General features: G+C 47.1%; 1 protein-coding gene across 3 annotated transcripts; it reads right to left on the bottom strand.

The window, feature by feature from the left end:
- Positions 1 to 8446: 8446 nt before the first annotated feature.
- On the bottom strand, positions 8447 to 13728 carry CITED1 (Cbp/p300 interacting transactivator with Glu/Asp rich carboxy-terminal domain 1). Of its 3 annotated transcripts, none has more exons than XM_079765865.1 (3): positions 13589 to 13728; positions 9514 to 9630; positions 8447 to 8993 (listed from the first exon to the last, which is right to left on the bottom strand). In XM_079765865.1, the coding sequence occupies exons 2-3, from the start codon at positions 9571 to 9573 to the stop codon at positions 8466 to 8468; spliced, it is 588 nt and encodes a 195-aa protein (XP_079621991.1). In that variant the 5' UTR covers positions 9574 to 9630; positions 13589 to 13728; the 3' UTR covers positions 8447 to 8465. The 3 variants fall into 3 exon arrangements, with proteins under 3 accessions (XP_079621991.1, XP_079621993.1, XP_079621992.1); XM_079765867.1 differs by lacking the exon at positions 13589 to 13728 and adding an exon at positions 12662 to 12911; XM_079765866.1 differs by lacking the exon at positions 13589 to 13728 and having other exon boundaries at positions 9514 to 9975.
- Between the last annotated feature and the right edge of the window lie 5134 nt (positions 13729 to 18862).

The raw sequence follows: 18862 nt of genomic DNA on the forward strand, positions 1-18862 counted from the left end.
TTGTTTTGTTGGATGAAGTGTTCTATAATTGTCAATTAGATCCTCTTAGTTGATGGTGCTGTTGAGTTCTTTATCTTTGCTGAATTTGTCTAGTTGTTCTATCAATTGCTAAGAGAATGTTGAACGATGAAACTCTAATTGCAGATCTGTCTTTTTTGCCTTGCAGCATTCTCAGTTTTTGTTTCATGTACTTTGAAACTTTGTTGTGGTGCATCCACGTTTAAGATTGCTATGTCTTCTTGGATTGATCCTTTCAACATAATGTAAATGCCTTTCTTTGTCCCTAGTAATTTTCTGCTTTGAAGTCTACTTTACCTGATATTAACAAATTAATGTTTGCATGATAAATCTTTTCATCCTTTTGTTTTCAAACTATCTTTGTTGCTATGTGTGAAGTGAGTTTCTTGCAGATAGCATATAGTTGGAATGGTGTTTCTTTTAATCCACTCTACTTATCTCTTTCTTTTATTTTTTCAATTTTATTTTGTATTGATTTCAGATGTACAGCTTAGTAGTTAGACAATCATATACATTACATAGTGTTCCCCTTGACATTTCCAGTATACCAACTGGCACAATACATAGCTATCTCAATACTAGTGGCCCGGTGAATGAAATTCGTGCATGGAGGGGGTGGGGTTCCCTCAGCCCAGCCTGCACCCTCTCCAATCAGGGACCCCTGTGGGATTGGGCCTAAACCGGCAGTCAGACATCCCTCTCACAATCTGGGACCGCTGGCTCCTAACCACTCACCTGCCTGCCTGCCTGATTTCCCCCAACTGCCCTCCCCTGCCAGCCTGGTCGCCCCTAACTGCCCTCCCCTATCTCGCCCCCAACTGTCCTCCCCTGCTGGCCTGATCTCACCCCCAACCCAACAGCCCTCCCCTGCCAGCCTGATCTCACCCCCAACTGTCCTCTTCTGCCGGCCAATTTGGTTCTGATTGGTCGGTTTCTATGCCAGTCAGTTAAAAGCTCCACCTCCTAGACAGCCATTGGTTCCTCACACTTCATCCAGATTTGGTTCTGATTGGTCGGTTTCTATGCCAGTCAGTGTCTCTGGGCCTATCAACAGGGCCTGATCAGAAAGGCAGGGCTGATTAGCAGCCCCAGTGGAGGCCTGGAGAGAAATGGAGGAGCGGCTGCTAGCCAGACTGGGAGAGAAAGAAAGAGGAAAGTCCTGATCAAAATCTGCCACAGAGGCAACGGATCAGTCCCTGCTTCTCTCTTCAGGCCTCTCTCTGGTCCTGATTCGCAGACCCCTCAACAGTCAATTTTGGGGCACCAGCCTGCAGCAGAAGCAGGACTGACTTCTGGTTGGTCGAGCCTTGGTCCTTACCGGATGTTATGACTCAGGATTTTTATATATTAGGATTATTGACTATATTCTCTAAGCTTTACTTACAATCCCCATGGCTATCTTGTAACTACCAATTTGTACTTCTTAATACCTTCACCTCTTTCATCCATCTCCCATCTCCCCCCATCTCCACTGGAATTCACCAGTTTGCTTTCTGTGTCTATGAGTCTGTTTCAATTTGGTTTGTTTATTTTGTTCTTTAGATTCCTCATATAAGTGAAATCATATGGTATTTTCCATTTAAATTTATTTATAACTAGAGGCCCGGTGCACAGATTTATAACTAAAGGCCCTGCACCCTCTCACAATCCGGAACCACTCAGGGGATGTTCGAGAGCTGGTTTCAGCCCAATCCCCGCAGGCCAGGCCAAGGGACCCCACTGGTGCATGAATCCATGCACAGGACCTCTAGTATGCATATAAAATCTTTAGTTAATCTCTTCCCACCCCCCTCCCCCTGCCCCTCTTCCCTCTGAGATTCATCAGTTTATTCCATACCTGTGGTTTCTGCTCGTGCGTTGAGCGTCTGCCCCCTGTTGGTCAGTGAGTGTCATAGCTACCAGCCAGTCAGCCGGTTGGCCAGTCGCTTAGGCTTTTATATATACACTGAGTGGCCAGATTATTATGATCTCTGAACGCATAATAATCTGGCCACTCAGTGTGTGTGTGTGTGTGTGTGTGTGTGTGTGTGGGAGGGGGCCTCCTATATATATATATATATATATATATATATATATATACACACACACACACACACACACATATGTATATATATACACATATATACATATGTGTGTGTGTGTATATATATATGTATATATATATGTGTGTATATATATGTATACATATATATACATATATATATATAGGAGGCCCAGTGCATGAATTCATGCATGGCTCGGGTCCGGCCAGCCTGGCCAGGGGGAGGGGACATGGGCGGTTGGCCAGCCTGCCTGCTGGTCGAACTCCTGGTTGAGGGGACAATTAGCATATTAGCCTTTTATTATATAGGATATACACTGAGTGGCCAGATTGTTATGTGTTCAGAGATCATAATAATCTGGCCACTCAATGTATATAGATAATGATTCTAAGTATATTGCTTTTCACAGTTTTCTTAGAGCTTGCTTTAGGTAGTATCATATACATATGTAACTTATAGTTTACTGGTCTGGTGTTCAAGTGAGTTACCATTGACTAAACTCTATTGATAGGTCTTCAAATTCACTGATTCTATCCCCTGTCATCTTCACTCTGTTACTGAGTCTATTCAGTGAGTTGGTTATTTTTTTAGCTTCAGTTGTTTTTTTCATTCCATAATTTCCATTAGTTATTTTTATAACTTCTATTTTTTTGTTGCGATTAAAAATTTTATTTATTTATTTCAAGTAAAATTGTAATTGCTTGTTGAAGCATTTTTATGATGGTTGCTTTAAAACCCTTGCCAGGTAATTCCAACATCTGATTCATCTTGCTATTGGTGTCAATGGATTGTCTTTTCTCATCTAATTGTGGTGTTCCTGGTTCTTGTTATTGTGAGTGATTTTCTAGTCTATCCTCAACATTTTGGTTATGTTAGGAGAGTCTTGATCCCATTTCAGTCTTTTACTTTAGCAGGCAGTCACCATGTTTGGGTTATCATGTACATTCAGGTATACTTCTGTGGGTTGTAAATCCAAAGACAGTTCAGTTTTCCAAGCCATTGCAATGTTATTTTGGTATGCTCCATTCTTCTGTTGTCCCTGGGGCTCCCACTTAGTCCTTGCTGGAGCTGTCTGCAGGGGCAGAAGGTGCTTCCCTGAGCTGCTTGTTTTTACTGGGTGATCTTCTGGGAGATGGGGAGGCTGTCCTTATGCCACTGGGTGGAGAGTAGGGAGATATGGGGCTTTGCTACTGCTACTGCTGTAGGCAAATCAGGCTGCCTGCTGGTGTCTCAATTCTGGAGTGGGAACTGAGACAGCTTAGGGCTTTGCTACTGCAGGCAATTGGCATCACCCTATGGGGTTTTGGTTGTTGAGCAAGCTTAGTTCCCCAGACTAGGTCTCTGTTGGGTTTCTCTCTTCTCAGTGGGGTGTGTGTGTGTGTGTGTATTGGTGGTGGTGGTTTTGGGTTGCAGGCCTCTTTGGCACCCAGGGTAGGGGTATGTGGTAGATAAAAAGAAACCCAAGAGAATTTACCATGTTGTCGTTTCTCAAATCCTGAAGTTCCTAGGCAGTCCATCTTCTTCTTTCCTGCTTTCAGAGTCCTTTCATCATTATCTGTCGAGTAATTTCTAGGAAATAGAATTGTATTTGTAGGAGAGGAGCAGGGAAAATGAGTCTAAATAATCTTGTTCTGAAACTATATGTCCCCTAGTGTAGTTTTTAAAATACCATTTTGGTATGAGTGAATATTTGAGCATCTTTTGATGAGTTTTATTTTATTTTACTTTTAAATATATTTTTATTGATTTCAGAGAGGAAGGGAGAGAGATAGAAACATCAATGATGAGAGAGAATCATTGATCAGCTGCCTCCTGCACGTCCCCTACTAGGGATTGAGCCAGCAACCCAGGCATGTGCCCTTGACTGGAATCAAACCCTGGACCCTTCAGTCTGCAAGCTGATGCTCTATCCACTGAGCAAAACTGGCTAAGGCTTTTGATGAGTTTTAAAGCCATTTTAATTTTTTTTCTGTGTTTAATTTTGATATTATTTGCTTGTTTTTATATTAGGCTGGTGGTCTTTGACATTGATTTGTAACAGCTGTTTTCATATTCACTATGAGTTGCAGAAATTTATTCCAGATTATTGTTTCTCTCTTTTTAAAAAATATTTTTATTGACTTCAGAGAAGAAAGGAGAGGGAGAGATAGATAGAAACATCAATGATGAGAGAGACTCATTGATTGACTGCCTCCTGCACTTCCCTACTGGGGATCGAGCTGTAAGCCGGGTATGTGCCCTGACCAGGAATCGAACCTCCACCTCCTGATTCATAGGTCAACACTCAACCACTGAGCCACACCAGCCAGGCTATTGTTTCTCTTTTGATTTTGCCTTTTTAATGGTATTTTTGCCTTGCAGGTTTTTAAAAATATAGTTGAATATATAAATCTCTTCCATAACATCTGGGTTTTGTGTCGTTCTTGGAAAGGCTTCCTTATTTCAAGATTAAAAAAAAAAATCTCCCCATATTTTCTTCTAGTACTTTTATGGTTTCATTTTTCATTAAAATTTTTTTGGTCCATCTGGAATTTATTTTTGTGTAAAGTGTGAGGTAGTGTATCCAGTTGTTCCAAAGCATTTATTGAGTAGTCCATCATTACCTCTCTACTTTGAAATGCTACCTTTAAAAAATGTGGTTAAAAAATACATAATATAAAATTTACTATCTTTACCATTTTAAGTGTACAGTTCAGTAGTGTTAAGTTATTCACATTGCTGTGCAACAGATCTCTAAAATTTATCTTGCAAAGGTGAAACTCTATATTCAGTGAATAATAACTCCCCATTGAAATGCTGCCCTTTCATCATAGTCTAGTGTCTGGTCTTTTTTACTTCTTGCCTAAATCACTGTAACAGCTTTCTAGCATCACCATAATTCCAATCTGCCATGCACACTATAGCCTGGTTCATTTTCCTCATGCAAGCTCTGACCACAGCATTCCATTATTCAAAACCTTCAGAAGCCCTCCGTGATATACTGCAATTGAAATTAAGTCCCTCATTACACTCTTTCATAGCACCTTTACCTTTTCTTCATGTCCCTTTTCATAATTTGTAATTGTAATTAACTGCATGATATTTGACTGTTGTCTATATCCTAGCTAAACTTCAAATTTCATGAGAGAAAGGGCAATGTGTGCACCACATATTTGCAGTGCTTAGTGCGCACCTGATACTTAGTAGGTACTCAGTCCATGTTTGAGGAATGATAGGTTCCCCTTCGTCTGTGGAATAAAGTAGAAACAATGCAAGATCTGATTCAAACTTAATCTTCTCTCAGCCCTCTGCCCTTCAAGGAAATTAAGCTGCTGGATTTCCCACCCTTCCCTGACAAAGCCATGGGCTTTCTAATGCTTGGCTCTGGTTTACAGCATGCCCTGATCTTTTCATTTGTGCCATGTCCTCCCCTCAGTTCCCCACTAGCATTGCTGCCTTGTGGAAATCCAATTCATCCTTCAAGAATATCGCTGTTTCCACCACTGGACTGTGAGTCCCTTGAGATCAGAGACAGAGTCCCCTGATTTGCCCCTAGGGAGCAGCACAGTTCCTGGTCTCTAGGAGGTGCTCTTGGTTACACATTTTCATCTGCACCTAGGGTATAGGCTCCTAGAGGGCAGGCAGTATTCCTTACCTGTGTGCATCTGGGAATCTTGTTCCCTAGCCCCCAGGGAGAGACTTGGAGTTGGCTTCAGAAATATTCTGGTAACCTACTGAACCTGTCTAGTTATATTATGAGAGGACTGAATATGACATAGTGTGGCAGGGACAGAGGCTTCCCTGCCTTTTCCCCACTGTGCCCTGTGACATTCCGTCTCTCTGGCTCCTTCTACAACAATAAAAAATTACTGCCTCACACTCCTCACCTGAGTTCAGCTTGGAGGTTACTCCCTGCCTCTCTCTCCCTCCAAGCCCTCTGGCGAAGAGGCTACTCAGTTGGCCACACTTCCAGGCCCTGGCACCAGGAGGCAGGATTGCCATGCCCAAGATCTTGTTCTCCCTCCTTCAGAAGCACCTTCTCTGGGGATGTCCAGGCCATTCCCCCCCACCGCCTGCTTCCCAGCTGTACTCCTGTCACCTCATGATTCCAAGGCAGCCCCTCCCCCTCAGAGGCAGTGACCCCTGGATTGGGCTTCTTCCTCCTCACCCTAAGGGCTGCTGACACCCTAGGGGCTTCAGAGGTCAGGGTTGGCAAACAGCCCAGCCTGCTGACCTGTTTTGTTTGTCCAGAATCATGTTCTTGTGAAGGCCCCAGCAGAGGAGGGACCCGGAACCCTCCAGCCTTTTAGGGTCTAGGCTCCTTCCACATCCTGCCATTCTGCTTTAGACCCCACTCTTGAGTCCACCCCTGCCCTGTCAATAGACTGTCCTGATTCTGAAATCCACTTGCTGACCACAGTTTCCCTCCTTTCTCTTCATTTCCTGTCTCCCCCAATCCTGACCTCTTCTCTGCATACAGACCTCCAGGCCCTCCGGCCCCCTGGTTCTCCCCACTTTCTCCCAGTCTTCTATTTTTTCCTCTTCGTTTTCTTACCTCTGCCCCACTAGCCCCTCAGGACCCTATGTCTCCACCTCAGAACCCCATGTCTCCGTTTGCAGGGTCAGATAAATCTAACCATCTACCTTGAGTGGGATAATCCTAAAAATCAAAGTTGGTTAATTCTTTGGTTTCCTACAAACTTCCAGAGATTCTCCACAAGCTACAGGGTTGGTGGTACTAAAGATAAAGGCATGCTCCTCACTTGGTCTAGAAGAACAGAAAAATTCTGGTTTTTAGCCACTGCAGCCCCTTTCATGAAACTGTGCATGCACAACATCTTTTCCCCTTACTCATTCTTTCCTTGGCTCTAGTCTTATTTTTAAACCCTATTGTTTCTGTAGGTACATATGTCTTTGTATAAAGGCACAGAGCAAGACCAGCAAGGATACACCACAAACAGATAAACATTTGCTACCTCTGTGCAGGGCCAGAGGTGATCAAGATTGAGGGAGAGACTGGGTCAAAGGGTTTAACCTTATCTGTAAAGTTTCTACTTTTCACAAAGAGATTGTATCATGTACTTACTACTTGTGAGAAATTAAAAACAAACAAATGAACCAGTTTAGTAGCAGGAAGCCTTCTCCAGACTTCCAGGCAGAGGGAGCTGTTTCCTTTTCTGGGCTTGAACAGCACCTTCCGCAAGTGTTATAGGCAATGCTGTGTTTGTCTTTCTCCTTCTAGATGGGGAATCCCCTCAAGGTACACACTTTATAAAATTCATGCTCCCATGCCTAACAGAGTGCCTGGCCCAGAGCAGGCGCTCAGTGAGTGCCAAACCCAGTGCATTGCCTCTGCCAGCTGGCTCCTTTGAAAGTGCTTGCTGTGGGACAGGCCTCATGCTAGTCATGAGCTGTTTCAAATAAGTTCCACAATGTCCAAGGAAGGATATCTCCAGGAGTCTGAAATGTGGGTAGAGAAGACCCTTGGGTTATATCAACACAAGGATGGGGTTGAACTGCCTGCCCCCCAAGGTCAGGATCCAGTTCAGTACCACTGTCTTGTCACTTGGCATGCTTCTGAAGCCCCAGCCTCTTGAGCAGTTAATCTAAGGGCAAAGGCATCCCCAAAAGTTGAACTTGTCAAGTCCAGCCCTGATTTATATCTCTAAGATGGAGAGGACAGCCCTAATAAATAGGCTGTCCCTATACATGGTGGGCCAGGGAGGCCAGATCCAGGATACTCAGACCAGGCTTGGAGGAAGACCCTGAGCAATTGTCTGAGGGGCTTGAAGAAGGCATCAGAATTTCAGTCTGTAGCTTTTGTAATTTTCCAGAGAAATCTGAGCTCTCAGGTCATAGGATCCTATTTAGGTCCTATCTACTGCTCAAAGGCAAAAGGGCAAAGCCTTAATGGGTCAATTGGATTGGAGCTAGAGAGTAGGTGGGGATGGCTTTTAGGGTTGGTCAAGTGTGTGTCACGTGGCCAGGGCAACTCTTTAGACTTGAATGTGCAAGTGGTGAGGAGGCTGAGGAAGGGCCTGGATCAGTCTTTCTTTTGAGAATGCCCCCAACCAGCCCCTGTATTTAACCTTGAATAGGACAGTGTTCCTGGGGATTTAGGGCAATGAGACTAAGTACTTGGGCTCCTGAAGAGATAACGGCAGTAACAGTGGCAGCAGAAATTTGGTAAGTAGTCCCCTACCGACCCCCCCCTCATTCCTCCCATCCCACCCAGCTCTCTCCCAGCTATCCACCCACACCCCACCACAGGCCTCAGAATTGCTGAAAGGACACCAGACCATGCAACACACCTTTAGACCTCAATGAAGAACACCTCCAGTTAGTCCAACTCTCTGTAAGTAACTTTTATTTTTATTTACAACAGAATTGGTGGCTTTATTCCTTCATGTTTAGGGACAGTTGGCATCAGCAGCCAGACGGAAAGTCTGCAGTGAAGTCAAATTCATTCTGCCCCAGCCACAGCTCTGGAAGCTCATTAGCCCGGTCCAGTCCCAGTTCCACCACCAGTGACATCAGCACCTCCTCATCCACTGGGTCCGAATCGATGATAGCAGGACTCTGGGCACCAGCAGGAGGAGAGAGTGACCCTGTCCCTCCCGCCTGAGCCCCAAAGCCCCAGTTTTGCAGGGGCCCTGCCTCCCCTGGTTGGCCCGGAGTGGCTGCAGCTATCCCATGATATTGGCTATTAAGTTTCTGCAGCTGCATACTGGCCATCAGGTGAGGGGCAGGGTGCAGGTTGAAGGGTGGGGGTTTAGTGGGAGGGGTGGTGGTAGGAGACCCTATTGGAGTTGGAGATCCAGAGGAACTAGTGGGAACCCCACTGGCCTTGGTTCCATTCGAGGCTACCCCGGGGTAGTGCAGAGTGGCTACTGCTTTGCGATCTTTCACCCCCAGGTTAGAGTAGGCTAGAGAGCTCATCTCTTGGTTGGCATCCTAGAAGACAAGAAAGGTGCAACATCACACCAGGCCCAGAAAACTCCTACATGCACTTCATTTGGGGCTAGTGGTGAGGAGGTAGCAAGAAGGTCTCCTGCAAAGTTAAGCTCCTAGCCTGAGGATCCTCTTGAGCTCAGTGTTCAGAGCCACATGCTCATGCTGGGAACCTGCCCTCCTAAGTGGGTTTGCTGCTTTCGTCTCCCTCCCTCCACCTCATCATTCTAAGGGCATCTCATTGTCCCTCTTCTCAGCCTCACATTCATCTTTTCAATTCTACTAATCTTATTCCAATTCTACTTCTCTGCTCCCTACCCTGCCATCTTTCAACAACCTGAGTGGGTTTGGTTTGACCACATTTAGGCAGAAGCTATCCTCATTCTCCCCAGAGAAAGCCCTGTTGTCTCCTCTCTGCTAAAGGACACTAGACACCACACCTAGGAGGGCCTATAGACATGGCCCCAGACCAGCTCATCTTTCCATGTCTAAATGTCTCCACTTGTAAAATGGCAAAAGTTACCTCCTTCACAGGTGAGGTGCCACCCTTGACATCAAGTGCAGGTCTCGACATCGTTGGCATTTCAGAGCCTCAGCAGAAGTTGGATAAATTGGTAGGAGGTGATGCTGCCAGCCGGAGCTGTTGTATTGTATGTGATGGAGAAAATGTAAGAGAAGGGCAAAGGCTTCATTAGCCAAGAAAGCACTAGCAAAGCCCAAAGCAGGGAAATTACATACAGCTATAGGGAAAGGATGGTGACAGGGTTAGATCCAAGACCAGAGACCACGTGACCAAGGGAGAAGATGAAGCTGGAACTTTGTTTGCTTGATCAGCCAGGTGTTGCCCAGGTAGCCAGCTATCCACATCATCAAGAGGGTACACAATGACCGCTTCCTCATGCCAGTGATTTCAAAGCCCCAAGTGTGTGTGTGGGGTGGCGTGGCACTATTCCTGATTCTGAAGGTATAAATATCCCTGAGTAAGTAGCACACTGTCTTCATGGGCCACTGGCTTCTGAGCTGGGGCCTCCACTGGGACTGAGAAAAAGTGGGAAAGAGTCAGGGCAAGGAAGACCCAGAAAGCTGCAGGCTGTAGCCCAGGGAAGGAATCAGTCCCCAATGCAAATGCCATGGAACTCCAAAGCCCTGACTCAGATATAGGTGTGAGAAAAACCAGGCTGATAAAGGTAGGCTGGGGGGCTCTGAGGTGGCCAGAGAGCAGCAAGGAATGTTTCAATTTCCTCTCTGCCTCAAGCCCCCTCCAAGACAGCCCAGGCAGCATAGGGCTTTCCCAGGACACCTGGTCTGAGCCCAGCCACACCCATCTGTAGTGACAGATGGGAATACTTCTTCCTGGAGGGAAACAGGAACAGGGATTCAATGGCTTTTTCTATAAAGTGGCAGTGGTTCTGAGAGCAGGAGCTAGCACTCTTATGTCCACAGGCCTTGCCTGGCCACTGAATCATATCTAGAATAACTCAAACAATTGCTGAAGAAATAATACCCTAGCTCAAGTGCTGAAGGATAAGGGGATGAGGGAAAAATAATTCCCTCAAATCAGAAAACAAAAAATTTCCTTACCTGAAAACTCTCAAGTATTTTCCTAGAAGCTTGTTTTTAAGCTTTATCTATTCTAGCCTTCATGATGAATCAGAGATGTCGAATTTTGTATTTATAAATACCCTTTGCCCCAAAGAATCTCCTACACCTTAAAAAGCATGTCTAATCTTTCAATCAAGCCTAGAATTCTCCTTGACATTTCCCTCCCCCAGTGGTCATTAAGAATCTGCTCAGACACTTCTAGAAAGTGGCCACTTACTACTTCTCTTTCTTGTCTTTGCACCACTTACTTGGAGGGTAGGGGGACAAGAAAATAGAGAAAGGAAAAAGTGGGGGAGAAAACATGAGAAAAAAAAATCAGTTGCTGGGTCATCACTACCACTGCTTGAATGGAAGCTTGTTTCTTCTCCGAGGTTACCCGGTCATGTTTCAAGCCAGTGATCACAAGACAAGGAGACTAATCCATGTCGTCTTCCAGAGCCCAGCATCTTCAGTATTAAGCAATTTTCACATCCTAAGAAAAATGTTGAGGGGCCCTGCCCATCTTTCTCTGTTCCTGTCCAGCTTTCCTTCTTTATGCCGCCCAAATGTACCCGAATATACAAAAGAAGAAACAGCAACAACAATAAAAAAGGGGGAGGGAAAAAATATAGAATAAAAGAAAGAGCCAGAAAAAAGTGTTTGTTTTAATATCAGTTCTTGAGGAAGACCCTTTTGCCATATCCCCCTCTTCAGGCTGTGAGCTCCCCTAAACCGAACCCTATTTCCATTCAGATCTGTTGTCTCTCGTGGCTGCTCTCTTAGCCCCACCCCCCAAACTTCCCGACCTTCCCCCCCCCCCCCCCCCTGTCCCTCGCCTGGGTCTGTGCTCCGTAGGCACTCAGTAAGTGTTGAATCCGTCTGTGTTGAATCCGCTTTTCGATGGGAATTCCTGCCCCTGCTGGCCCGATTTTCTGTCTCCACACTGCCACCCAGCCCGCTCGAAGGCAAAACTTGGCAGCTCGGAAACGACCCAGTCTGCTCCCCAAGCCGAGAGCTGACCACTGTGAAACGGCTGCTAGAGGCGGCCCCGGCAACCCAGAGCAACAAGTGCCTCCTCACACGCTGGTGCCTGGAGGCTCTGACTACCAGTTCCCGCCCGCCCTTCTCTTCAGACCTTCTCTTGGCCCCACAGCCCCTCCCACCAAGATGGGGGTGGGGAGAGGAGAGGAAAGAAGGGGGAGGCAAGGCAGGTAGGGGGCCCTCGTCTTTGACCTGTTGGGGGACCAAAAGTTAAAAAAGTGGCACCAACCGGATGGCTTCATCTCGATTGCTATTTTCTCACTTAGGAGAAATTTAAAAATCCAAACAGTACTGCGGCTCGTCTTGGACGCGGTCTAACCCAGACCGGTCAGTTTAGCCACCTGAAAACTAAAGGCCCGTTGTTTGCGGACAGTTCGGATAGTTCCCTCCTCGAGGCATCCCAGGTGGAGCCGCCGGAGCTGGGGAAGACCTGGAACATCCCTGCAAGGTGGGCAGGAGCACATAGTTCACCAGGGCCCCGAGCTTCCGTCCCGCAAGTGCTGTGTGGAGACTGCACCGACAGGCGGGCAGTGGCGCGGGCTCTGGTTCTCCACAGCGAGTTTGCGGCCCCGCGGTGTGGCCGCGCGCCGGGACGCATTCCGGCACCAGCAGCGGCCGCTCCCGCGCCTCACCAACACTTACTGAGCACCCGCTGAGTGACCGACGCGGCCGCAGGCTGAGCTACCCCCCCTAGCCAGGCCACCTTTGCTCAGTGCTCTAACCCCGCTACCAGAAGAGTAAGAGAGGCTCGGAGAGGAGAGGTTCGGTAACTTGCCCAAGGTCACAGCGCTAGAAAGTAGCGGAGCCGGGAGTCGCAGCCACGTCTCTCTGACTCCAAGTCCGATGCTCGGCTAGGCAGGGACTCCGTGTGCGGCCAGCCCCGCGGCGCTCGTTTATAAGGAGAGGGGTGTGTGCGTGGGTGTGCGTGGCTGTGTGGGCGTGCGTGTGGGAGAGAGCAGAGGTCGACTGGGTAGTAGAGGCAAGTTGCCCAAATTCGCTAACTTCCATCCCGCAATTCCCCTGAACTCGGCCCGAAAAGCCCCTCTCACCTCCAGCCCCCAAAGGAAACCTGAGCTTTGTGCCGTCCCGCCGGAGCGTCCAGATTCGGTCCGGATGATTAGCAAAGTCGGTGGAAGCCCAGCTGGAGAAAGCGCGGGCGGGCGCAGGGGAAAAAGGTGCTGCCGTCTTCCCTCGAGAAGCGGGTGCCTGGCGCGGCTGGCCGGCAGGCGGGAGAGCTGGCAAGCCAACCGGCTCGCTGGCGGGCAGGCGGGCGGCGGCCCCTCCGCCCCCAGTGGAGCAGTTTCCGAACAGGAAAAAACAAACAAACAAACAAACAAACACCCACAACCCCCCCCCCCCCCCAAACAAAACAAAACAAAAAAACTCCCCCAGATCTCCCGGCCCGCCCGGCCGCCGCCGCTCCCCGCGCCCGCTCGGCTGGAGTCCCTCGGCCCCACCGCCCAGCTCAGCGTCCTGCCGGGCGGCCAGGTTTACCTCAGCGAAGCCGCCTGCCTTGGAGACGAAAGCGCGGAGCTGGGTGAGCCGAGTGCGAAGCGGCGGAACCCCCAGCCCCCGGCACGCACGCCGCCACCGCGAGCCGGTCGCGCTCAGTGCCACCCGACCTCGGGGAGCCTGGGAAAAGCCCGCACCGCCACGCAGCCGCTGCGCCGCACCGTGCCCGCCCGCCCGCGGCTTCGGCGGCGCCTGACTCCGGGGCGGTGGCGGTGGCGGCCACCGCGCTCCGTTCTTGGCTCCGGAGACAGGCTCTCAAGCCCCCATTGCCGCCCGGAGAGCCCTGACGCACACGCACACGACAGAAGGTTGGCCTCGGCTAGAAATCCCAGGAAAGACAGACCCTTTCCCCCCCTTTTTCTCTCCCCCTCAATTTCCACGTCTTTATAACCGGCTTAGGGCATTATTAGCACATGTACTGGCTCGTGGGCCAGTTGGTGGCAAAATCTGAACTGGATACTCACTCAGGGCCAGAGCTGGTACTGTGCCTTCCTTAAGCCTTCTTCCTCCTCGCCAGGAACGACTCCTTAGCCTGTGGGCTGCGGGCGGGCTGCCGGGCGCAGCGAGCAGCCTGCCCGGTGGAGTGAGCAGCCTCTGGGGCAGCTCAGCCGTTCCCCTTCTGCAGGCGTGCCGCTGGTAACATTTTATAGCGGCGGCTAGCGTGTGTGGCCCTTTAAAGGCGCTCGAGCTGGTGCAGTCACCGCGGATCTTGTGAAAGCGAAGGACCGGCTGGGGAACGGAGTCCGAGCGGCCCCGCGGGTCCCGCAGCGCCGGGAACCCGCCACGGCTCCGGGGTGGGGCTGGCGGACCCAGGCCACGGTCACCCCGAGCTCGGAGTCCTTGGTCTACGCCAGTGCTTCTGAAGCTGGCGGGGGCCCGGCCCGGGACATCGTCTCTCCCCACCGCCCTGCATGGACTTGCCCAATAAATTACACTTAATTTTGCTAAGGTGAAGGAGAGCTGTTAGTGTCTGTTTTCTGACCTAAATCTAGCGGGTGGCCTGAGAGAACTTCAGGAGGAGAGCTAGGGACTCAGGCAGTGACCCTGAGCAGGGGGCGCACAAGGGCCGGTCCTGGGGAGCGGGAGGCACGATTTGGGTTCTCTGCAGGGCTTTTTCAGAGCTTGTCTGTCCCTTTGGGCTGAACCATTTCCCTTGTTGAAGGGACAAAGCTGGGGTCCCTTTTCCTCTTAAAGTCGCCAGATCCAGGCAGAGCCTCATGGAGGGCCTATCTGCAGGCAGCAGTGGCTTCCCTTGAAGGCCTGAGCCAGGTATTCTCTTTTGTGGTTATCCAGAGGAGACGGAGGCTGGTGGGATGCTATGCAGAAATATACTGCCTTCCTGGATGAGGTGCGGCTCAAGAGGCATGCCAAAGGCCAGACACGGGAAGCAGGGAACGAAGAGCTTGCCCCTGGGCTGCCGGGGATTCCTCCTGTTGTCCCACGATGCCAGGTTATTTTATTATGATTATACAATCATTCCCATCTAGCAAGAATAATACGTTGCATTTGGAGCACATGTTTCTCAGGTTGGGATGTTATTTTAAAAATCTATTGGAAAGAGGTCCAGCCTTCTCCTTCATCTCAGTTCATATTCCTTGTAGCTAAGAAGTTCCTCACATCTTACAGGAAGGCCACCAGGATTACCCCTCTACCACACTCCCTGTTTTTAACCTCTTTCAGCAACAACTACTCAGTTTACATTGTTTATAAAATAACCTCTTTTTAAAAGTCCCAAATGTTAACAAAAACAGGGGATGGGGCGGGGGGGGGGGGGGAGGGAATGTCACCAAGGCACATTCACTATGTGTGTTCTATCTTCTTAATTGGATTTGAAGATCTAAAGGTCTTTTTCTCTCCCTCCCCCTTTTCTTTTCCTTCTTTCATCTCCAAGTGCCTTGCATTTGCTCTTGGAACAAAGTTCTGTTTGCTGATGGACTGACTGGCTTACTGACACAAAAATGGGCAGCAAAACAGAGGGACAGGTCAAGGCCCTTTCTTGATACCTAGAGGAAGTTGGGGCGAATTCTCTGGGCACCAGGTAAATCCATTTCCCAGCCCCCAAAGCTGCGTTGTGTGTCTCCTTTCCTTAGCCTCACCCAGTCCCAACACAAATCCCAGTAACAAACACGTCATTGCTGCAGTTTCTCACTTTACCCAAAGATCATGAGTTGTACCCAGTTTCCCTCTGATAAAAGGTGGGATCTGTCAGAACCATAAAACCTTACAAAGTTTTTACTGTAAAATACACCCTCAAGCCATCTCTGGGTTTGCCTGAGGCGAGAGACCCTAGGTTTTCAAATTGTGCTTTGCTAATTTGGACTTCCGACCTATCTTCCCCCTCAGCCCAAGCTGGGGAGCAGATCAAGAAACCACAGCAGCGGCTTCGTTGCAGGCTCCGGATCCGTGAGGTGGTGAATCCACCCTCCATCTATTAGATGGCTCCCAGGCCAATTGTTAGAAAGAGGCAAATGTTCTCTGCTTCTAGAGTGTCTCCGGAGCAGTTGCTCAACAGCCATCCCCTCCCCCATCTGGACCACTGAAGGGCAGAAAAAAGAGTGCCCTCTGCCCCATTTCTATGCCCACATGCCAGAAAGGGTCTTCCCACTGGTGACTTTCTTTATCTCTACTGTCCACCTCCTAGAGAGCAGGAAAGAGGGGCTTCAAGCGCTCAGCTCTGGAGCGCAAAAGCCAATCCTTCCTTCTGGGGGGAGGGGAGCGGGGCAGATGGGAGAGGTTAGTTGCCCAGGCCTGAAGAGAGCAAAGGATACATTTGCATTTCTCTGCAAATAAACCCGATCTCCGATCTCCGACTTCCCAGTGGGCTCCAGCCCAGCTCAGAACTCTCCGCTGAACTCTTCTCTCCAACTTGGCAACTAGACTTCCAGCTCGAATAGCAAGTAGAGGACGGGATGGTCACCTGGCAAGAACTTTCTGTATGCCAGCATTGGGCCTGGCATGTTCCCATCCATTATCTCATTTAATTCCCACCTGTGAGGCAGGGTTTTGAAACGGAGTCCCAGAGATCTGCCCAAGTTCACACAGCCAGGAGGCGGGTATTGAATCCAAAAATCCTTGACTGCAAAATCCTTACTCTTACCCCTGCACTTTGCTGCCTGGGAGGGTAAGGAAACATTTAGGCTGTCTTTCCACTGGTGACTTCCTGTCATCTCTACTGTAGTTTCGGTAGTCAGTTGGCCTGGGTTTAAATCTTTACTTTGCTATTTACTATCTGTATGATCTTAGGCTACGTGGCTTCATTCTTAGGGCCTAAGTTTTCCCACCTGCTAAATAGTATGGTGGAGTTGTTGAAAGGATTGAAGGAAAAGCTTAGCCAGGTTGATGCCTACTGTAGTAAGTGGTCAAAAAGTGCTGTTATTGTGCCTTTTGATTCTTTCTCTTTTGCCTCTTAGCCCTGCCTCAGCTCACACACTTCAGGTTCAATAATATTTGCTGACTAATAAATTAAAAACACAGACTGAGAGGAGTCTAAAAACAGACAGCCACATAAGAGGAGAAAGTTAGGGACCAATACAAGATGATCACCTTTTCCCCCAAAGCTGGAAACAGCCAGAATAGTCTCCAGAAACATATATTCAATATGTGTGTAGAAAAGTTAAAAAACAGAAGTCTTTATTCAAAAACATTTGGAGCAGAATTGTTTATAATAGTGAAAAATAGAAAGCAATCTGAATGTCCATGGTAAGGAAGTGTTCCTTGGGACCTTGACATTTCAAAAGAAAACAAAACAAAAAAATTACTGACTTCCAAAACTCATTTATGAGAAAATGTTCACTACAAAATATTAAATAAATAAAAAAACCTCTGGCCCTAGTGGGGTAGCTCAGTTGGTTAGAGCATAGTCCCCATGTGCCAAGTTGTGGATTCAACCCTGGTCAGGGCACATACAAGATAAACAAGAGTCAACCAATGAATGCATAAATAAGTGGAACAACAAAAATCTACCTCTCTTTCTCTCTCTTCTCCTTCCTCTCTCTAAAATTAATAAAAAATTAAATGGTACAAAATTAAAATTAAAAAATTAAAAATAATCTCTGGGTACAAAGTTGCATAAACATGATGCAAAGCTGCAAAGGGCACAAAGAGTAGAATATTAAATAGTATGTTTCTAGCCATCTATGAATATGGGTAATGAAGCGATGGTCAGAAAAACACCAAACTAGCAATAGTGTCAGTGGGGTGGTAGGACTATGAGTGATTTTTTTTCTCTCCTTTCTCTGTGTCATACAATATTGTTTTTATAATTAAATGTAAGTTTATAGTTAATGAGCTGCATAAACAGTATGTTCCCACTTTCATGAAGATTGTATGTACATAGGAGAAATATTGAAAGTAAATACACCAAATGATAACAGTGATTATAATTGAGTAGTGTGATTATGGTGCTATTTTTCTTTTCTTTTTCTGCAATATGATTATTATTTTTTTACAATTAAAATAGATTCGTAATTTGGAAAGTGGATAATCTGTACGATCCCACTTGTGTTAAAAGTATGTATGCAAACTGAAAAAAGGTGAGAAGGAAATATATGAAAATGTTTTTATATTAGGTGGTAAAAGATTATGGGTAATTTTCCCTTTTGATTTTCTGTAATATGATTTTATTACTTTTATAATGTAAATAAAATGATACACAAATGGCATATACAGTAGGATTCCAATTTTGTGGACATATATATATATATATATATATGTGCGTAATTTTTAAATTATGAAAAATGTAAAAAGCAGTTCAATACTGAAATATTTTTTGGGAAAAAGGGCATGTCTAGGATTTGCTTTCAAATATTCTGGTGGGGATGGATAGGGTTAAGCGGGTTGGGGATATATATAAAATAAGATGGATATATGGCCTTCTTCATTATAATGTTTACTTGTGTATATCTTTGAAAAATTCCGTAAATATTTTTAAAAAATATATTTTATTGATTTTTTACAAAGAGGAAGGGAGAGGGAGAGAGAGTTAGAAACATTGATGAAAGAGAAACATCGATCAGCTGCCTCCTGCATACCCCCTACCGGGGATGTGCCCGCAACCAAGGTACATTCCCTTGACCGGAATCGAACCTGGGACCCTTGAATCCGCAGGCCGACGCTTTATCCACTGAGCCAAACCGGTTAGGGCTCCATAAATATTTTTAAATATATTTTTATTGATTTCAGAGAAGAAAGGAGAGGGAGAGAGAGCTAGAAACATCAATGATGAGAGAGAATCATTGATCAGCTGCCTCCTACACATGCCCCACTGGTCACTGTGCCCGCAACCTGGGCATGTGCCCCAACCAGTAATTGAACTGCAACATCCTGGTTCATAGGTTGATGCCTAACCTACGTCAGCTGAGACATAAATATTTTTTAAAAAGCATTTTCACATACATTATCTCTTCCAATCTTATGTTACTGTTTTATAGAAAACTAGGATTCAAAGAGATGACGTCACTTGCCCTAGGTCACATAATGGCAAGTGAGTAGGCTTGACCTGGGCTCCTCACACCAAGCCCAGGGCTCATCACATATCTCAGTTGCTTCTTCTTTTTAATAATTAAAAATGATTAACATTTTGTTTGGTTATAAATGTCATAACTGTTCCCTGCACAGAATATGGAAATAACAGGAAAGCATTGGGAGGAAAACATAATAATCAACTTAACCTAATCAGAGTTAACTCTTTGGTGTCTGGCTGCCTCTCACTCCAGAGGTAATGGGTGAGTCATTCCTAA

Source organism: Cnephaeus nilssonii (assembly GCF_951640355.1).
Source record: "Cnephaeus nilssonii genome assembly, chromosome: X".
NCBI lineage: Eukaryota > Metazoa > Chordata > Mammalia > Chiroptera > Vespertilionidae > Cnephaeus > Cnephaeus nilssonii.

Coding starts and splice junctions, on each gene's coding strand:
- CITED1 (XM_079765865.1), bottom strand. CDS start 9,573: ATGCCAACGATGTCGAGACCTGCACTTGATGTCAAGGGTGGCACCTCA. Junction 8,994..9,513: donor GCACCTCACCTGTGAAGGAG/GTAACTTTTGCC, acceptor CTTGTCTTCTAG/GATGCCAACCAAGAGATGAG.